General features: G+C 46.7%; 1 protein-coding gene across 1 annotated transcript in view; it reads left to right on the top strand.

Moving 5' to 3' along the window:
• LOC144688590 (retinol dehydrogenase 12) overlaps positions 1-15330 on the top strand; it is a 46070-nt gene extending 30740 nt beyond the window's left edge. Inside the window, exons 5-6 of the mRNA XM_078555350.1 lie at positions 4527-4636; positions 14438-15330. Of these exons, the coding sequence (XP_078411476.1) occupies positions 4527-4636; positions 14438-14641 (314 nt within the window). The 3' untranslated portion in view covers positions 14642-15330. The remainder of the gene's footprint in view (positions 1-4526; positions 4637-14437) is intronic.
• The last annotated feature ends 2217 nt before the right edge of the window (positions 15331-17547 follow it).

The following is a 17547-nucleotide window of genomic DNA, read 5'->3' as shown; positions in this document are numbered from 1 at the left end:
GAGTACTGTGTGTAGTTCTGATGGCTACATTATAGGAAGGATGTGATTGCACTGGAGGGGGTGCAGAGAAGATTCACCCGGATGTTGCCTGGGATGAAACATTTAAGTTACAAAGAGAGGTTGGATAGACTTGGGTTGTTTTTGTTGGAGCAGAGAAGAATGAGGGGTGACCTGATCGAGGTGTACAAGATTATGAGGGGCATGGACAGGGTGGATAGGGAGTAGCTATTCCCCTTAGTTGAAGGGTCAGTCACAAGGGGTCATAAGTTCAAGGTGAGGGGCAGGAGGTTTAGGGGGGATGTGAGGAAAAACCTTTTTACCCAGAGGGCAGTTAAGGTCTGGAATGCGCTGCCTGGGAGGGTGGTGGAGGCGGGTTGCCTCACATCCTTTCAAAAGGTACCTGGATGAGCACTTGGCACGTCATAACATTCAAGGCTATAGGCCAAGTGCTGGTAAATGGGATTAGGTAGGTAGGTCGGGTGTTTCTCACGTGTCGATGCAGACTCGATGGGCCGAAGGGCCTCTTCTGCACTGCGAGATTCTGTGATTCTGTGACTCTGACATTCAATACTGTACATTTAAAAGGGCCACAGTTATTTGTACTTAGCATTGTTGAAACAGGCCTCACAAACCATTGGTGTGACAGTATAATTCTGAAAAACATGAAGCATTGAGGCATCAGCACTCCATATGGCCCATTGAGCCTGTCTGTCATTCAATAGAATCTTCCAGATCAACTCTCTTTCCTGGACTATCCTCACATTCCTTTGATTTCATTAGTCCCAAAAATCTATTGATCTCAGTCTTGAATATACCCAACGAGTATTTAAACTCAGTGAGCATCCATAGTTTGCTAACGTAGGGAATCCCAAAAATTCACATCCCTCTGAATGCAGACATTTTGTCTCATCTTAGTCCTAAATGTGTTACCCCTAATCCTGAGACTGCCCCCTAGTTCTAGACACACCTGACAGGGAAAGGTCTTTCAACATTAACCCTCCCACCCCCCGAAATATAACCCTGTAAAACATTAACTCCACCAGAAACATTAGGTGAGGTGAGAGTGACTGCCCTTGACATTAAGGCCACATTTGACCAAGTGTGGCATCAAGGAGCCCTAGCAAAACTGGAGTCAATGCGAATCAAGAGGAAAACTCTCCGCTTGTTGGAATCATACCTAGCACAAAGGAAGATGGCTGTGGCTGATGGAGGTCAATCATCTCAGCTCCAGGACATCACTGCAGGAGTTCCTCAGGGTAGTGTCCTCGGCCCAACCATCTTCAGCTGCTTCATCAATGACCTTCCTTCCATCATAAGGTCAGAATTGGGGATGTTCACTGATGATTGCACAATGTTCAGCACCATTTGCGACTCCTCAGGTACTGAAGCAGGTCATGTTCATGAAGCAGCAAGATCTGGACAATATCCAGGCTTGAGCTGACAAGTGCCAAGTAACATTTGTGCCACACAAGTGCCAGGCAATGACCATCTCCAACAGGAGAGAATCTAACCATCGCTGCTTGACATTCAGTGCCATTATTATCTCTGAATCACCCACTATCAATATTCTGGGGGTTACCTACCATTGACCAGAAACTGGACTAGCCATATAAATACTGTGGCTACAAGAGCAGGTCAGAGGCTAGGAATCCTGTGATGAATAAATCTCCTCCTGACCCTCCAAAGCCTGTCCACCATCTCCAAGGAACAAGTCAGGAGTGTGATGGAATACTCCCCACTTGCCTGGATGAGTACAGCTCCCACAACACCCAAGAAGCCCAGGACAAAGCAGCCCGCTTGATTGGCATCACATCCACAAACATTCACTCCCTGCACCACTGATGCACAGTAGCAGCAGTGTGTACCATCTACAAGATGCACTGCAGGAATTCACCAAGGCTCCTTAGACAGCACCTTCCAAACACACGACCACTACCATCTAGAAGGATTAGGGCATCAGATAGATGGGAACACCACCACCTGGAAGTTCCTCTCCAAGTCAGTCATCATCCTGACTTTGAAATATATCGCCGTTCCTTCACTGTCGCTGGGTCAAAATCCTGGAACTCTCTTCCTAACAGCACTGTGGGTGTACCTACACCACGTGGACTGCAGCGGTTCAAGAAGGCAGCTCACCACCACCTTCTCAAAGGCAACTAGGGATGAGGCAATAAATGCTGGCCTAGCCAGCAAAGCCCACATCCTGTGAATGAATAAAACCACCCAAAAACATTAACCCCTGAAACATTAAACCCTGAAAACATGAACCCCTTCCAAAAACACTATACCTCCTCCCAGAAGCATGAACCCTGGAAGAATCAGGCCACCCACCACCTCTCCCCCCGCAACCCAGAATCATCAGAACCACTCCCATGTCCAAAACCCATGGAAATATTAACGTCCTCTTATTGTTTATAGGTCTGTGCAGCCTATTGAGAGAGAGCAGAGTTCAATGTTCTAATAATGTGTTTGTAAGTAGTCCAGCTGTAATGAGATAGTATTTCTGGATCTTTCTACCTTGAGAACTCCTGTTAGATCATTGAAGTTATTTCCATCATTGCCACCAGGCTCTTGGAGCAATGGTCCTGGCATTGACATCCTGAGCTATCTCCTCCTCCTATGTCCCCCAAAAAAATTAACCCCCTCCCTCTGAAACACTAATCCCTCCCAAAAAAACATGAACCACCTCCCCCCACAAATTACCTCCCCCTGAAACACTAACCCACCCAAGATAAAATTAGTCCTACTTTTGAAACACTAACCCCCCAAAAAATTAACCCCTCCCTCTGAAATACTAACCCCCCAAAAACATTAACCCCTCCCTCTGAAATACTAACCCCCCAAAAACATTAACCCCTCCCTCTGAAATACTAACCCCCCAAAAACATTAACCCCTCCCTCTGAAATACTAACCCCCCAAAAAAATTAACCCCTCCCTCTGAAATACTAACCCCCCAAAAACATTAACCCCTCTTCCTCTGAAATACTAACCCCCCAAAAACATTAACCCCTCTTCCTCTGAAACACTAACCCCCCCAAAACATTAACCCCTCCCTCTGAAACACTAACCCCCCCAAAACATTAACCCCTCCCTCTGAAACACTAACCCTCCCAAAAACATTAACCCCTCCCTCTGAAACACTAACCCCCCAACAACTTTAACCCCTCCCTCTGAAACACTAACCCCCCAAAACATTAACCCCTCCCTCTGAAACACTAACCCCCCCCAAAACATTAACCCCTCCCTCTGAAACACTAACCCCCCAACAACTTTAACCCCTCCCTCTGAAACACTAACCCCCCAAAACATTAACCCCTCCCTCTGAAACACTAACCCCCCAAAACATTAACCCCTCCCTCTGAAACACTAACCCCCCCCAAAACATTAACCCCTCCCTCTGAAACACTAACCCCCCAACAACTTTAACCCCTCCCTCTGAAACACTAACCCCCCCAAAACATTAACCCCTCCCTCTGAAACACTAACCCCCCAAAACATTAACCCCTTTCTCTGAAATATTAACCCCCCCAAAACATTAACCCCTTCCTCTGAAATATTAACCCCCCAAAACATTAACCCCTTCCTCTGAAATATTAACCCCCCCCAAAACATTAACCCCTCCCTCTAAAACACTAACTCGCCAACAACTTTAACCCCTCCCTCTGAAATACTAACCCCCCCAAAACATTAACCCCTTCCTCTGAAATATTAACCCCCCAAAACATTAACCCCTTCCTCTGAAATATTAACCCCCCCCAAAACATTAACCCCTCCCTCTAAAACACTAACTCGCCAACAACTTTAACCCCTTCCTCTGAAATACTAACCCCCCAAAACATTAACCCCTCCCTCTGAAACACTAACCCCCCAAAACATTAACCCCTCCCTCTGAAACACTAACCCCCCCAAAACATTAACCCCTCCCTCTGAAACACTAACTCGCCAACAACTTTAACCCCTCCCTCTGAAATATTAACCCCCCAAAACATTAACCCCTCCCTCTGAAATATTAACCCCCCCAAAACATTAACCCCTCCCTCTGAAATACTAACCCCCCCAAAACATTAACCCCTCTTCCTCTGAAATACTAACCCCCCAAAACATTAACCCCTCCCTCTGAAACACTAACCCCCCAAAAACATTAACCCCTCCCTCTGAAATATTAACCCCCTAAAAACATTAATCCCTCTTCCTGTGAAACACTAACCCGCCCCCCCTCCCGCCCCCCACAAAAATATCATTAAACTCCTTACTCTGAAACATTAATCCCTTCCCTCTGAAATATTAAGGCTATGGGGAGAGTTGGGCAGTGGGGTTAGTTTTGGATTCCTCTAGGAGAGAGTTAGTATAGATATGATGGGCTGAGTGGCCTCTCTCTGTGGTATGTATCTCAGTAACTCAATGGTTTAATGAGATGTCAGTAGTTCCATGAGAGGAAGCGATAGGATGTTTTGCTCGACAGAGTTGGATTTGAAAATCAGCTCGCTGTAGCGATTGTGTCTAAAGTCTCTGTGGTCTCATCCAGGTGTGACAGTGAACGCTGTTCACCCCGGAGTGGTGCGGACAGAAATTATGAAGAACCACAATCTGTTCCTGAGAATTATCTTCAACCTGATTGGAATCTTCTTCTTCAAGGTAAGAGCCAACTAGAGGCAGTGCTTCAATGTCCTCCTGTACTGGCACTCGGTGCTCAAAGTGCCCGGTGATTGTCTCTGTGTCTGCAACACATAAAGAAAAGGCTTTCGATTCTGTAACACGTTTCGCAACCTCCTGACACCCCAAAGCGCTGGGGAACATAAGAACCGGAGGAGGCCATTTAGCCCGTTCAGCCTTACATTGAGATCATGGCTGATCTGTCACCTAACTCCATAGACCTTCCTTTGCCCCATATTCTCCCCATAGTTGGGGGGAGAAGATAGCATAGTGGTAATGTCATTGGGCTCGTAGCCCAGAAGCCCAGGATAATGCTGTGGGGACACGTGTTCAAACTGCAGCACAGCAGCTGGTGGTATGTAAATTCAATGAATAAATCTAGAATATAAAGCTAGTCCCAGTAACGGTGACCATGAAACTATCATTATTGCTGTAAAAGCCCATTTGATTCATTAATGTTCTTTAGGCAAGGAAATCTGCCAACCTTACCCAGTCTGGCCTACATGTGACTCCAGGTCGACTCTTAACTGCCCTCTGAACTGATGTGGCTTGCCACATCCTGGATACCATTCTGGTAAATCAGCTCCGCACCCTCCGCAAGACCTTGAAATCCTTTGTAAAGTGTGGTGCCCACAACTGACACAATATCGCAGCGGAGTCCTACTCAGTGTTTTATGGTTTAGCAATTCTTCCTTGCTTTTGCAATATATTTGTCTATAAATAAAGCTCAGAATCCTGTGTGTTTCTTTAACAATCTTCTCAATATGTCCTGTCACTTTCAAAGCTCTGTGCATGTAAACCCCTACGCCTGTCTGCTCCTGCGCTCCACTTCAAGATCGCAACTTGTGGCTTGTGTTGCCTCTCCTCGTTCTTACCACCAGAATGTACCATGTCCGTCTATTCCATTAAATTTCAGTACCACGTGGCTGTCCATTTCACTAGTCTACCTGTGTCCTCCTGTCCGCCCGTTACCAACATCCACCTTGTTCACTACATTTCTGAATTTCAAATGATCTGATAATTTTGAAATGATACCTGTACATCTGAGCCTAAATCACTCATAAGTTGCAAAGAGACCTCAAGAAATTGAGTGTTTAGTCAGTTGTGTCCCTTGGTGGGTGCTTTATAAAGTGTCTTTTTAAAGTCCATAAACACAACCTTAATCTCACTCTCAAAAGGGATCTTCTTTGCTACTTCATCAGGGAACTTAATCAAGTTAGTCAAAAACAAAATGCCTTTATGAACTTGTGCTTTCATTCATAGAGTCATAAAGACACAGGTGTTGGCCATTTGGCCTGTCCAGTCCATGCCGGCTCTCTGTAGAGACATCCAATCAGTCTCACTCCTGCGCTCTATCCCTGTAACCCTACTAGTTTTTTTCCTTCAAAAGCCCATCCAATTTCCTTTCAAAATCATTCATCCTCTCCATTTCCACCACCCTGTAGGCAGCGAGTCCCCAGGTCATTATCACTTGCTGCTTGAAAGAGTTCTTCCTCACATTCTCCCTGTGTCTCTTGTCCAAAGTCAGGAATGTGATGGAATACTCCCCACTTGCCTGGATGAGTACAGCTCCCACAACACTCAAGAATTTTGACAGTGTCCAGGACAAAGCAGCCCCGCTTGATCGGCACTCCATCCACAAACATTCACTCCCTGCACCACTGACGCACAGTAGCAGCAGTGTGTGTACCATCTACAAGATGCGCTTCAGGAATTCACCAAGGCTCCTTAGACAGCGCTTTCCAAACACACGACCACTACCACCTAGAAGGACAAGGGCAGCAGATAGATGGAAACACCCCCACCTGCAAGTTCCCCTCCAAGCCACTCACCATCCTGACTTGGAAATATATCGCCGTTCCTTCACTGTCGCTGGGTCAAAACCCTGGAACTCCCTCCCTAACAGCACTGTGGGTGTACCTACACCTCATGGACTGCAGCGGTTCAAGAAGGCAGCTCACCACCACCTCCTCAAGGGGAACTAGGGATGGGCAATAAATGCTGGCCCAGCCAGCGAAGCCCACATCCCATGAATGAATAAAAAAAAAACCTTAAACCTGTGTCCCTTAGTCCTTATACCATCAACAGCATCTTTGTCTACCGTATCTAAACTGTCATAATCTTGTACACATCGGTCAAATCTTCCCCCAATCTCCTTTACTCCAAGGTGAACACCTCAGTTTCTGCAAACTGACCTGGTATTCCCTCACTCCTGGGACCGTTCCTGTAAATCTCCTCTGCACCCTCTCAAGGATCCTCACATCCTTCTTAAAATGTGGTGACCAGAACTGGACACAACACTGTAGCTGTGGCCTAACTAGAGGCTTAAACGGGTCCAACATAACTTCCCTGCTTTTATACTCAATGTGTCTCTACATGAACCCCAAGATCTCATACGCTTTACGAACTGCTCTCTCTAAATTTCCTTCAAAGATCTATGCCCATGAACCCCCCATGTCCCTCTGCCCCTGTGCGCTCATTAGCACTGTGCCACTCTCTATCCTTCCTGACCAAATGCGTCACCTCACATTTCTCTGCCTTCCATTGGTCACTTGTCTGCCCATTCAGCTGGCCTGTTGTCCTGTTGCCGTCGATTGGTATCACCCACGGAAGCTGACCCCCGGGCTGCCCCCAATCAGGGCCGGAAGGCAATTTCACGCCGGCAGGACCATTAAGGCCCCACCCCCTGTGTGAGAAGTGAGCGGCAGTGCTGAGCGCTGCCTGTGCGGGCGGGAGCAGGGCCACCACGCAGAGTGCGACTTTGGCACGTGCGTGCGTGCGTGCGTGTGTGTGCCCACTTTGCAATCTCCCCGAGGCACAAGAGCTGCCTCAGGGAGGTAAAGCCTTTTCAGAAAAATTAATAAAGAAATAAATAATGTAATAAAACACATCACTTCACGTGACCCTGTTCAATTGGTCATTTAACGGCCTTAACAGGCCCTTTAATTGTCGGCAGGCGTGCAGCCGACTCCGGTGTGTGTCCGCTGAGTGAAATAGCGCGTGACTGCGCCTCATTTTACGCTTGAGCGGGTTGGATGGTGCCCGCCTGCTGACCTAAAAGTTTTGCCCCATCAGCCGGTTAATTTAGTCCTGGATTATTTACCACTGACCCAAGCTGGCTGGGCTGTAGCTGGTGGGGTTTATCCCTCTACTTTTTCAAATGAACCCAGTCCTCCAGTCCTCAGGCACCAACCCCAGATCTAAGGAAGATTGTAGTGCTGTCTGCAATGTCTCCACAGTTTCCACCCTTATTTCCATCAGTAACCAAGGAAGTATTCCATCTGGACCAGGCAACTTATCCACTTTGAGAATACCAGACTTTTAACCGCCTCCTCTTTATCCATTTTCCCCTATTCAATTTATATACTATTTCTACATCTCCTGTACACCTTTCCATCCCCCTGTACACCTTTCTATCCCCCTGTACACCTTTCCATCCCCCTGTACACCTTTCCATCCCCCTGTACACCTTTCCATCGCCCTGTACATCTTTCCATCCCCCTGTATACCTTTCCATCCCCCTGTACACCTTTCCATCCCCCTGTACACCTTTCAATCCCCTGTACACCTTTCAATCCCCTGTACACCTTTCCATCCCCTGTACACCTTTCCATCCCCTGTACACCTTTCCATCTCTCGTACACCTTTCCATCCCCTGTACACCTTTCCATCCCCCGTAAACCTTTCAATGCCCTGTACACCTTTCCATCCCCCTGTACACCTTTCCATCTCTCGTATACCTTTCCATCCCCCTGTACACCTTTCCATTCCCCTGTACACCTTTCCATCCCACTGTACACCTTTCCATCCCCCTGTACACCTTTCCATTCCCCTGTACACCTTTCCATCCCCCTGTACACCTTTCCATCCCCCTGTACATCTTTCCATCCCCCTGTACACCTTTCCACCCCCCTGTACACCTTTCCATCCCCCGTAAACCTTTCAATCCCCTGTACACCTTTCAATCCCCTGTACACCTTTCCATCCCCCTGTACACCTTCCCATCCCCTGTACACCTTTCCATCCCCCGTACATCTTTCCATCCCCCTGTACACCTTTCCATCCCCCTGTACACCTTTCCATCCCCCGTACACCTTTCCATCCCCCTGTACACCTTTCCATCCCACTGTACACCTTTCTATCCCCCTGTACACCGTTCCATCCCCCTGTACACCTTTCCATCCCCCTATACACCTTTCCATCCCACTGTACACCTTTCCATCCCACTGTACACCTTTCTATCCCCCCGTACACCTTTCCATCCCCCTGTACACTTTTCCATCCCCCTATACACCTTTCCATCCCACTGTACACCGTTCCATCCCCCTGTACACCTTTCCATCCCCCTATACACCTTTCCATCCCACTGTACACCTTTCCATCCCACTGTACACCTTTCTATCCCCCCGTACACCTTTCCATCCCCCTATACACCTTTCCATCCCACTGTACACCTTTCCATCCCCCTGTACATCTTTCCATCCCCCATACACCTTTCCATCCCCCTGTAAACCTTTCCATCCCCCTGTACACCTTTCCATCCCCCTGTACACCTTTCCATCCCCCTGTACACCTTTCTATCCCCCTGTACACCTTTCCATCCCCCTGTACACCTTTCCATCCCCCTGTACACCTTTCCATCCCCCTGTACACCTTTCCATCCCCCGTATACCTTTCCATCCCCCGTACACCTTTCCATCCCCCGTACACCTTTCCATCCCCCTGTACACCTTTCCATCCCCCTGTACACCTTTCCATCCCCCTGTACACCTTTCCATCCCCCTGTACACCTTTCCATCCCACTGTACACCTTTCTATCCCCCCGTACACCTTTCCATCCCCCTGTACACTTTTCCATCCCCCTATACACCTTTCCATCCCACTGTACACCTTTCCATCCCACTGTACACCTTTCTATCCCCCCGTACACCTTTCCATCCCCCTATACACCTTTCCATCCCACTGTACACCTTTCCATCCCCCTGTACACCTTTCCATCCCCCATACACCTTTCCATCCCCCTGTAAACCTTTCCATCCCCCTGTACACCTTTCCATCCCCCTGTACACCTTTCCATCCCCCTGTACACCTTTCTATCCCCCTGTACAGCTTTCCATCCCCCTGTACACCTTTCCATCCCACTGTACACCTTTCCATCCCCCTGTACACCTTTCCATCCCCCTGTACACCTTTCCATCCCCCTGTACACCTTTCCATCCCACTGTACACCTTTCCATCCCCCTGTACACCTTTCCATCCCCCGTACACCTTTCCATCCCCCGTACACCTTTCCATCCCCCTGTACACCTTTCCATCCCCCTGTACACCTTTCCATCCCCCTGTACACCTTTCCATCCCACTGTACACCTTTCTATCCCCCCGTACACCTTTCCATCCCCCTGTACACCTTTCCATCCCCCTGTACACCTTTCCATTCCCCTGTACACCTTTCCATCCCCCTGTACACCTTTCCATCCCCCTGTACATCTTTCCATCCCCCTGTACATCTTTCCATCCCCCGTAAACCTTTCAATCCCCCTGTACACCTTTCCATCCCCCTATACACCTTTCCACCCCCCTGTACACCTTTCCATCCCCCGTAAACCTTTCAATCCCCCTGTACACCTTTCCATCCCCCTATACACCTTTCCATCCCACTGTACACCTTTCTATCCCCCCGTACACCTTTCCACCCCCCTGTACACCTTTCCATCCCCTGTACACCTTTCAATCCCCTGTACACCTTTCCATCCCCCGTACACCTTTCCATCCCCTGTACACCTTTCCATCCCCCGTACATCTTTCCATCCCCCTGTACACCTTTCCATCCCCCTGTACACCTTTCCATCCCCCGTACACCTTTCCATCCCCCTGTACACCTTTCCATCCCACTGTACACCTTTCTATCCCCCCGTACACCGTTCCATCCCCCTGTACACCTTTCCATCCCCCTATACACCTTTCCATCCCACTGTACACCTTTCCATCCCACTGTACACCTTTCTATCCCCCCGTACACCTTTCCATCCCCCTGTACACCTTTCCATCCCCCTATACACCTTTCCATCCCACTGTACACCTTTCCATCCCCCTGTACACCTTTCCATCCCCCTGTACACCTTTCCATGCCCCATACACCTTTCCATCCCCCTGTAAACCTTTCCATCCCCCTGTACACCTTTCCATCCCCCTGTACACCTTTCCATCCCCCTGTACACCTTTCCACCCCCCTGTACACCTTTCCATCCCCCTGTACACCTTTCCATCCCCCTGTACACCTTTCCATCCCACTGTACACCTTTCCACCCCCCTGTACACCTTTCCATCCCCTGTTCACCTTTCCATCCCCCTGTACACCTTTCCATCCCCCTGTACACCTTTCCATCCCCCTGTACACCTTTCCATCCCCCTGTACACCTTTCCATCCCCTGTACACCTTTCCATCCCCCGTACACCTTTCCATCCCCCGTACACCTTTCCAACCCCCTGTACACCTTTCCATCCCCCTGTACACCTTTCCATCCCACTGTACACCTTTCTATCCCCCCGTACACCTTTCCATCCCCCTGTACACCTTTCCATCCCCCTATACACCTTTCCATCCCATTGTACACCTTTCCATCCCACTGTACACCTTTCTATCCCCCCGTACACCTTTCCATCCCCCTGTACACCTTTCCATCCCCCTATACACCTTTCCATCCCACTGTACACCTTTCCATCCCCCTGTACACCTTTCCATCCCCCTATACACCTTTCCATCCCACTGTACACCTTTCCATCCCCCTGTACACCTTTCTATCCCCCTGTACACCTTTCCATCCCCCTGTACACCTTTCCATCCCCCTGTACACCTTTCCATCCCCCTGTACACCTTTCCATCCCCCTGTACACCTTTCCATCCCCTGTACACCTTTCAATCCCCTGTACACCTTTCCATCCCCTGTACACCTTTCCATCCCCTGTACACCTTTCCATCTCTCGTACACCTTTCCATCCCCTGTACACCTTTCCATCCCCCGTAAACCTTTCAATGCCCTGTACACCTTTCCATCCCCTGTACACCTTTCCATCCCCCGTAAACCTTTCAATGCCCTGTACACCTTTCCATCCCCCTGTACACCTTTCCATCTCTCGTACACCTTTCCATCCCCCTGTACACCTTTCCATTCCCCTGTACACCTTTCCATCCCCCTGTACACCTTTCCATCCCCCTGTACACCTTTCCATCCCCCCTGTACACCTTTCCATCCCACTGTACACCTTTCTATCCCCCTGTACACCTTTCTATCCCCCTGTACACCTTTCCATCCCCCTATACACCTTTCAAGGAGATAGAAATTAAGATAAAGAAGGGAAAGTGTACTTAGGACAGGTGTCAGGTAGAAAATACGATTGAGAACCAAATGGAATACAGAAGGTTCAGAGGGGAGGTAAAAAGCAAATAAGAGAAGCAAAGAGGGATTATGAGAAAAGACTGGCAGCGAACATAAAAGGAAATAGCAAAGTCTTCTATAGGCACACAGATAGTAAAAGGGTGGTGTAAGGATGAGTAGGGCCGATTAGGGGATAAAGGGGATTTACACATGGAGGCAGGGGGGTCCTAGCTGGAATATCAAATCTGTCTTTACCAAGGAAGAAGATGGTGAAAGAGGAGGAAATTCAGTCACTAGATGGGTTTAAAATGAAAAAGGAGGAGGTATTGCATAGGCTGTCAGTACATAAAGCTGCCAAGGCACTGGGACAGGATGAGATGTACCCAAGGATACTGAGGGAAGAGAGAGTGGAAATTGCAGAGGCACTGATCATAATCTTTCAGTCTTCCCTAGACTCAGGAATGGTGCCAGAGGACTGGAGAGTTGCACAAATTACACCCTTGTTCAGAAATGGATGTAAGGATAAGTCCAGCAACTATAGGCCAGCCAGTTTAACCTCGGTGGTGGGGAAACTTCTGGAAACTGTAACTTGGGAGAGAATTAATAGTCAGATGGACAAATGCAGGTTTATTAAGGAAAGCCAGCATGGATTTTGTAAGGGAAAATAATGTTTAACTAACTTGCTGGAGTTTTTTGAAGAGGCAATAGAGACGGTTGATGAGGGTAATGCTGTTGATGTGGTGTACATAGACCTCCTAAAGACATTTGATACAGCGCCACACAGCAGACATGTGAGCAAAGTTATAGCTCATAGAATAAAAAGGGCAGTAGGAACATAGATATAAAATTGGCTGAGTGACAGGAAACGGAGGGTAATGGTTAATGGATGCTTTTCGGGCTGGAGGAAGGTTTGTAGTGGAATTCCCCAGGAGTCGGTATTGGAACATTTGCTCTTCCTGATATATATTAATGATCTAGACCTTGGCGTACAGGGGACAATTTCAAAATTTGCGGATGATACAAACTTGGAAGCATTGTAAACTATGAAGAGGACAATATAGAACTTCGAAAGGACATGGATTGATAGGTAGCAGGTGAAATCCAATGCAGAGCAATGTGAGGTGATAGATTTTGGTCGGAAGAACACGGAGAGACAGTATAAAATAAAGGGTGCAACACTAAAGGAGGTGCAGGAGCAGAGGGACCTGGGTGTAAATGTGCATAAGTCATTAAGTGGAGCAAGACAGGTTGAGAGAGCAGTTAATAAAACATACAGCATCCTGGGCTTCATTAATAGGAGCATCGAGCACGAGAGCAAGGAGGTGATGTTGAACATGTATAAGACGCTAGTTAGACCTCAACTGGAGTATTGCCTCCAGTTGTGGGCACTGCATTTTAGGAAGGATGTGAAGGCATTGGAGAGAGTGCAGAAGAGGTTTACAAACATTATTCCAGGCATGAGAAACTTCAAGATATAGAGGCAAACGATGGACTAAACATTATGATATCAGAGGTAAAGAATGATTTGACATTGATGAGGACAGTGAGAAAAAAACATTTTCACACAACGAGTAGTTCAGGTCTGGAATCACTGCCTGGAAGTGTAGTGGAGGCAGGTTCAATTGAGGCATTCAAGAGGGCATTGGATGGTTATTTGAATAGAAACAATGTGCAGGGCTGCAGGGAAAAGGCAGGGCAATGGCACTGGGTCATAATACTCATTTGGAGAGCCAGTGCAGACATGATGGGCCGAATGGCCTCCTTCTGCACTGTAACAATTCTGTGATTCTGTGAGTACTGGAAAAGATCCAGGCATCTATGAAATAGCAACAGAACATCAAAAAATCCTTAGAGGAACAGAATTAGAATTGATAACAGACAGTTGTAATCAAATTATGAGGATAGGTTGAGAAGTTGGGACTGTTCTCCTTGGAGAAAAGAAGGCTGAGAGGAAACTCGATTGAGGTACTCAAAATCATGAGGGGTGAGGATGGAGTAGACAGGGAGAAACTGTTCCCATTGGCGGAATGAACAAGAACCAGAGGGCATAGATAGATTTAAGCTAATTGTTTAAAGAAGCAAAAGCAATATGAGAAAAGTATTTTTCACACAGCCAGTGGTTCGGGTCTGGGATGCACTGCCTGGAAGTGTGGTGGAGGCAGGTTCAATCGGGGCATTCAAGAGGGCATTAGACAATTATTTGAAAAGAAACAATGTGCAGGGTTACAGGGAGAAGGCAGGGCAATGACCATAAATGAAATGCTCATTTGGAGAGCTGGTGCCGACACAATGGGCTGAATGTCTTCTCTGCTCTCCTCTTTCTGCTCTGTAGCAGTTCTGTGATTCGCTGAGTTGCTTTCTTTGACATTTTTTGTTCTTTGAAACTCCGTAATTCTCTGTGTTGCAGTCGGCAGAGGAAGGAGCTGTGAGCACCATCTACTGCGCTGTGTCTAAGGAACTGGAGGGTGTCAGTGGGAAGTACATCGACAGTGATTGCTCCGTCACTCTGCCCAGTCCAACAGCACAAGACCAAGCCTTAGCTCAAAAGCTGTGGGACATCAGTGAGTCACTCACCGGCCTCGACAAGCGGACGACTGGAGAGTCAAGTTAATGCAGTGTGAAACATTCTTTCTGGTCTCTCCTCAGAGCTCTAGACACACCCTTCAACGTGAACTGGAACTTGAAACATCTCTGTTGCCCCACCTCTCCTCCCCCTCCTCCCTTACCCTCATCTCCATCCCCCTCCCCCTCCACTTTTCCTTCCTCCTCCAGTTTCATGGAAATTTGGTCCCTATGTTAGTGAGAAAGTCAACTGGTCTGCCTGTTACAAAAACTGCAAATGCCGGAAAAACTCAGCCGTTCCAACAGCCTCTGTGGAGAGAAAAACAGAATTAATGTTTCGAGTCCGTATGACTCCTCCTCAGATCCTCTTTCGAGTCATACAGACTCGATACGTTAACTCTGTCTCTCTCTCTCTCTCTCTCTCCACCGATGCTGTCAGACCTGCTGAGTTTTTCCTGCATTTTCTGTTTTTGTTTCACATTTCCAGTATTTTGCTTTTGTCTGCTTGTGGTTTATAGTTATCAAGGAGTTCAGGAAAACATTGCTTTAGGGTTATGAGGATATCTTAACAAATAATGAATGTCTTAAGTCACCTGGAATGTAAGCTTTGGTACATATTTGATCACAAGTGCCTGTTATCACTTCTAATTCTGTTTCCCTAAGGGTTTTACGGTGTTCTGTTGGTATTTCATCAATACCTGGAGTTTTTCCTGTACTCATAAATGCCAAATCATTCTTTACCTCATAATGTTTGGACCATCATTTGACTCTATATCTTGAGGACTCCCTCGATTTGGACCATTGTGCAATTCACTTGTATATTCTATCCATCTTTTGGCTACTGTCGCCCTTTCTAACAATGTTTTTTTTTCTCTGTCTTTTCTACACCCACTATCCGTTATTATCCTTTTCTTTCCACCTATCAAAGATTTCACCTTATGGTAAGTGACTTTCACTTTGTGGTTTCTTTCCAGCTCCAATGCTTCGTCACACATCGGGTTACGCCATTCCTCTTTAGTCAGCCGACATCGTTCTTTCTTTGCTTTTCAATTTCATTATACTCGAGTGTTTATCTTTTCTTTCCCCTTTCTATCGTCATTGCCAGGATCTCAACCTGTCATCCACTCAAGGGCAGCAGACACACACAGGAGCACCGTCACCTGGAAGTTCCCCTCCAAGCCACTCACCATCCTGACTTGGAAATATATTGGCCGTTCCTTCACTGTCGCTGGGTCAAAAATCCTGGAACTCCCTCTCTAACAGCACTGTGGGTGTACCTACACCGCATGGACTGCAGCGGCTCAAGAAGGCGGCTTCACACTGGTGTGAATAAAAACAAAACTCCTTGTTCTCTTTCTTTTCCATTTTGGTAATATTTCCCTTGTAGCCCGTTGCATACTCTCCTGTTTTTGCATTTGTTTTCTACTTCTGGTTCTGAGGCCTCTGCTTGTTCTGTTCCCTTGGTCCTGAGACATTCACACTTGTTTTTTACTTAAAGAGTAAATGCCCCTCTGATGTTCTCATCCTTCAAGACATCAATGTCTAATAGGTCACACATCTTGTACTTTTTCGGTATTTTCAGTTTCATCTTAATTTCGGCCACAAGGAGACCGTGATCTGAATTTATATCCATATGATACATATGAACACTCGTTATATCATTCCTAAAATGTTTCACCATCACACAATCTATTTGATTCCTATACACATTTTAGAACCATAAGCTCAAGGTGTCATCTCATTGAAGTGATCTTGAAAATTATAATACGAAAATAAGAACACATTTGAAGCAGAAATTGGTGAAACGCAGTCTGGATCTAGACCTGGAGTAGGGGCGACAGAAGGAATATTTAACTTAATAACAATCTTTGATGAATATCTGGAAGTAAACAAGAGCATTTATATAGGCTTCACAGACTATGAAAAAGCGTTTGATCGCATTTCATCACCAAAAGCTAAGAGACAAGAAATGTGACATTGACAGTAAAGGTCTGAGATTTATCCAGAGTCCATACTGGGACCAAATAACGAGCAACAGGATAGATGATGGACAATCAATGTATAGAGGACTACAACAAGGCTGTGTACTTTCACCAAAATTATTCAATCTGAACAAATATTCAGAGAATTAGATGTACTTCCAGGTGTAACATTTGGAGGCAGGAACATAACAAACAGGCAGTCGGCTGACTACATAGCGCTACTCACAAAATCAGAAGAGGCCCTACAAAATATTGTAGATCAAGTAAAATCTAGAAGTTTAGAATTTGGATTGAGTACGAACACCAAAAAGACAGAAACAATGGTAGTTAGAGGGAGTGCATTAGAAGAAACTAGAGTGAAGATTGAAGTGGATGGTGTCACACTGGAACAAATAGGTAAATTTATTTAGGACAAATGATAACAGAAGATGGCAGATGCAATGCTGAAGCCAGAAGAAGGATAGAGATAGCCAGAAGTAATTTTGTGAAGATGGAAGGATGTGTTTACAATAAAAAAAAACTCAAGCTTATAACAAGGAACAAGACTAATCAGACTCTACATTCTCTCCACTTTCCTGTTTACCTCAGATACCTGGACAATCAGTAAAGATCTGTAGAAGAAAATGGAGGCCTTTGACGTGTGGATTCTAAGACGTTTGCTTCAAATTCCATACACAGACCATAAGAGGTGCTTGAAATTGCAAGAGTTCCAGATTTTTAAAATTAAATTCAAATTTCACCAACTGAAATGGTGGGATTCAAACCCCAGAGCAGTACTCTGGGTGACTAGTCCAGTGACAATACCACTACACCATCACCTCCCCAATTGCCCAAGTAGTAAGGCAATGCAGGGCAAAGCCTAAACAGCCCGTAAAGCATCAAACCAACATGATTGAATCAAAAAATACAGCAGAACCTGAAGCTGCCGACACCGACATCTATTCCCTGTATAATTTCACTGCTGTAAAAACCA

This window comes from Cetorhinus maximus, chromosome 1 (genome assembly GCF_964194155.1).
Source record: "Cetorhinus maximus chromosome 1, sCetMax3.hap1.1, whole genome shotgun sequence".
Taxonomy (NCBI): Eukaryota; Metazoa; Chordata; class Chondrichthyes; order Lamniformes; family Cetorhinidae; genus Cetorhinus; species Cetorhinus maximus.
Note: the sequence above shows the minus strand (reverse complement) of the source record. Positions and strands in the feature narration are given on the sequence as shown.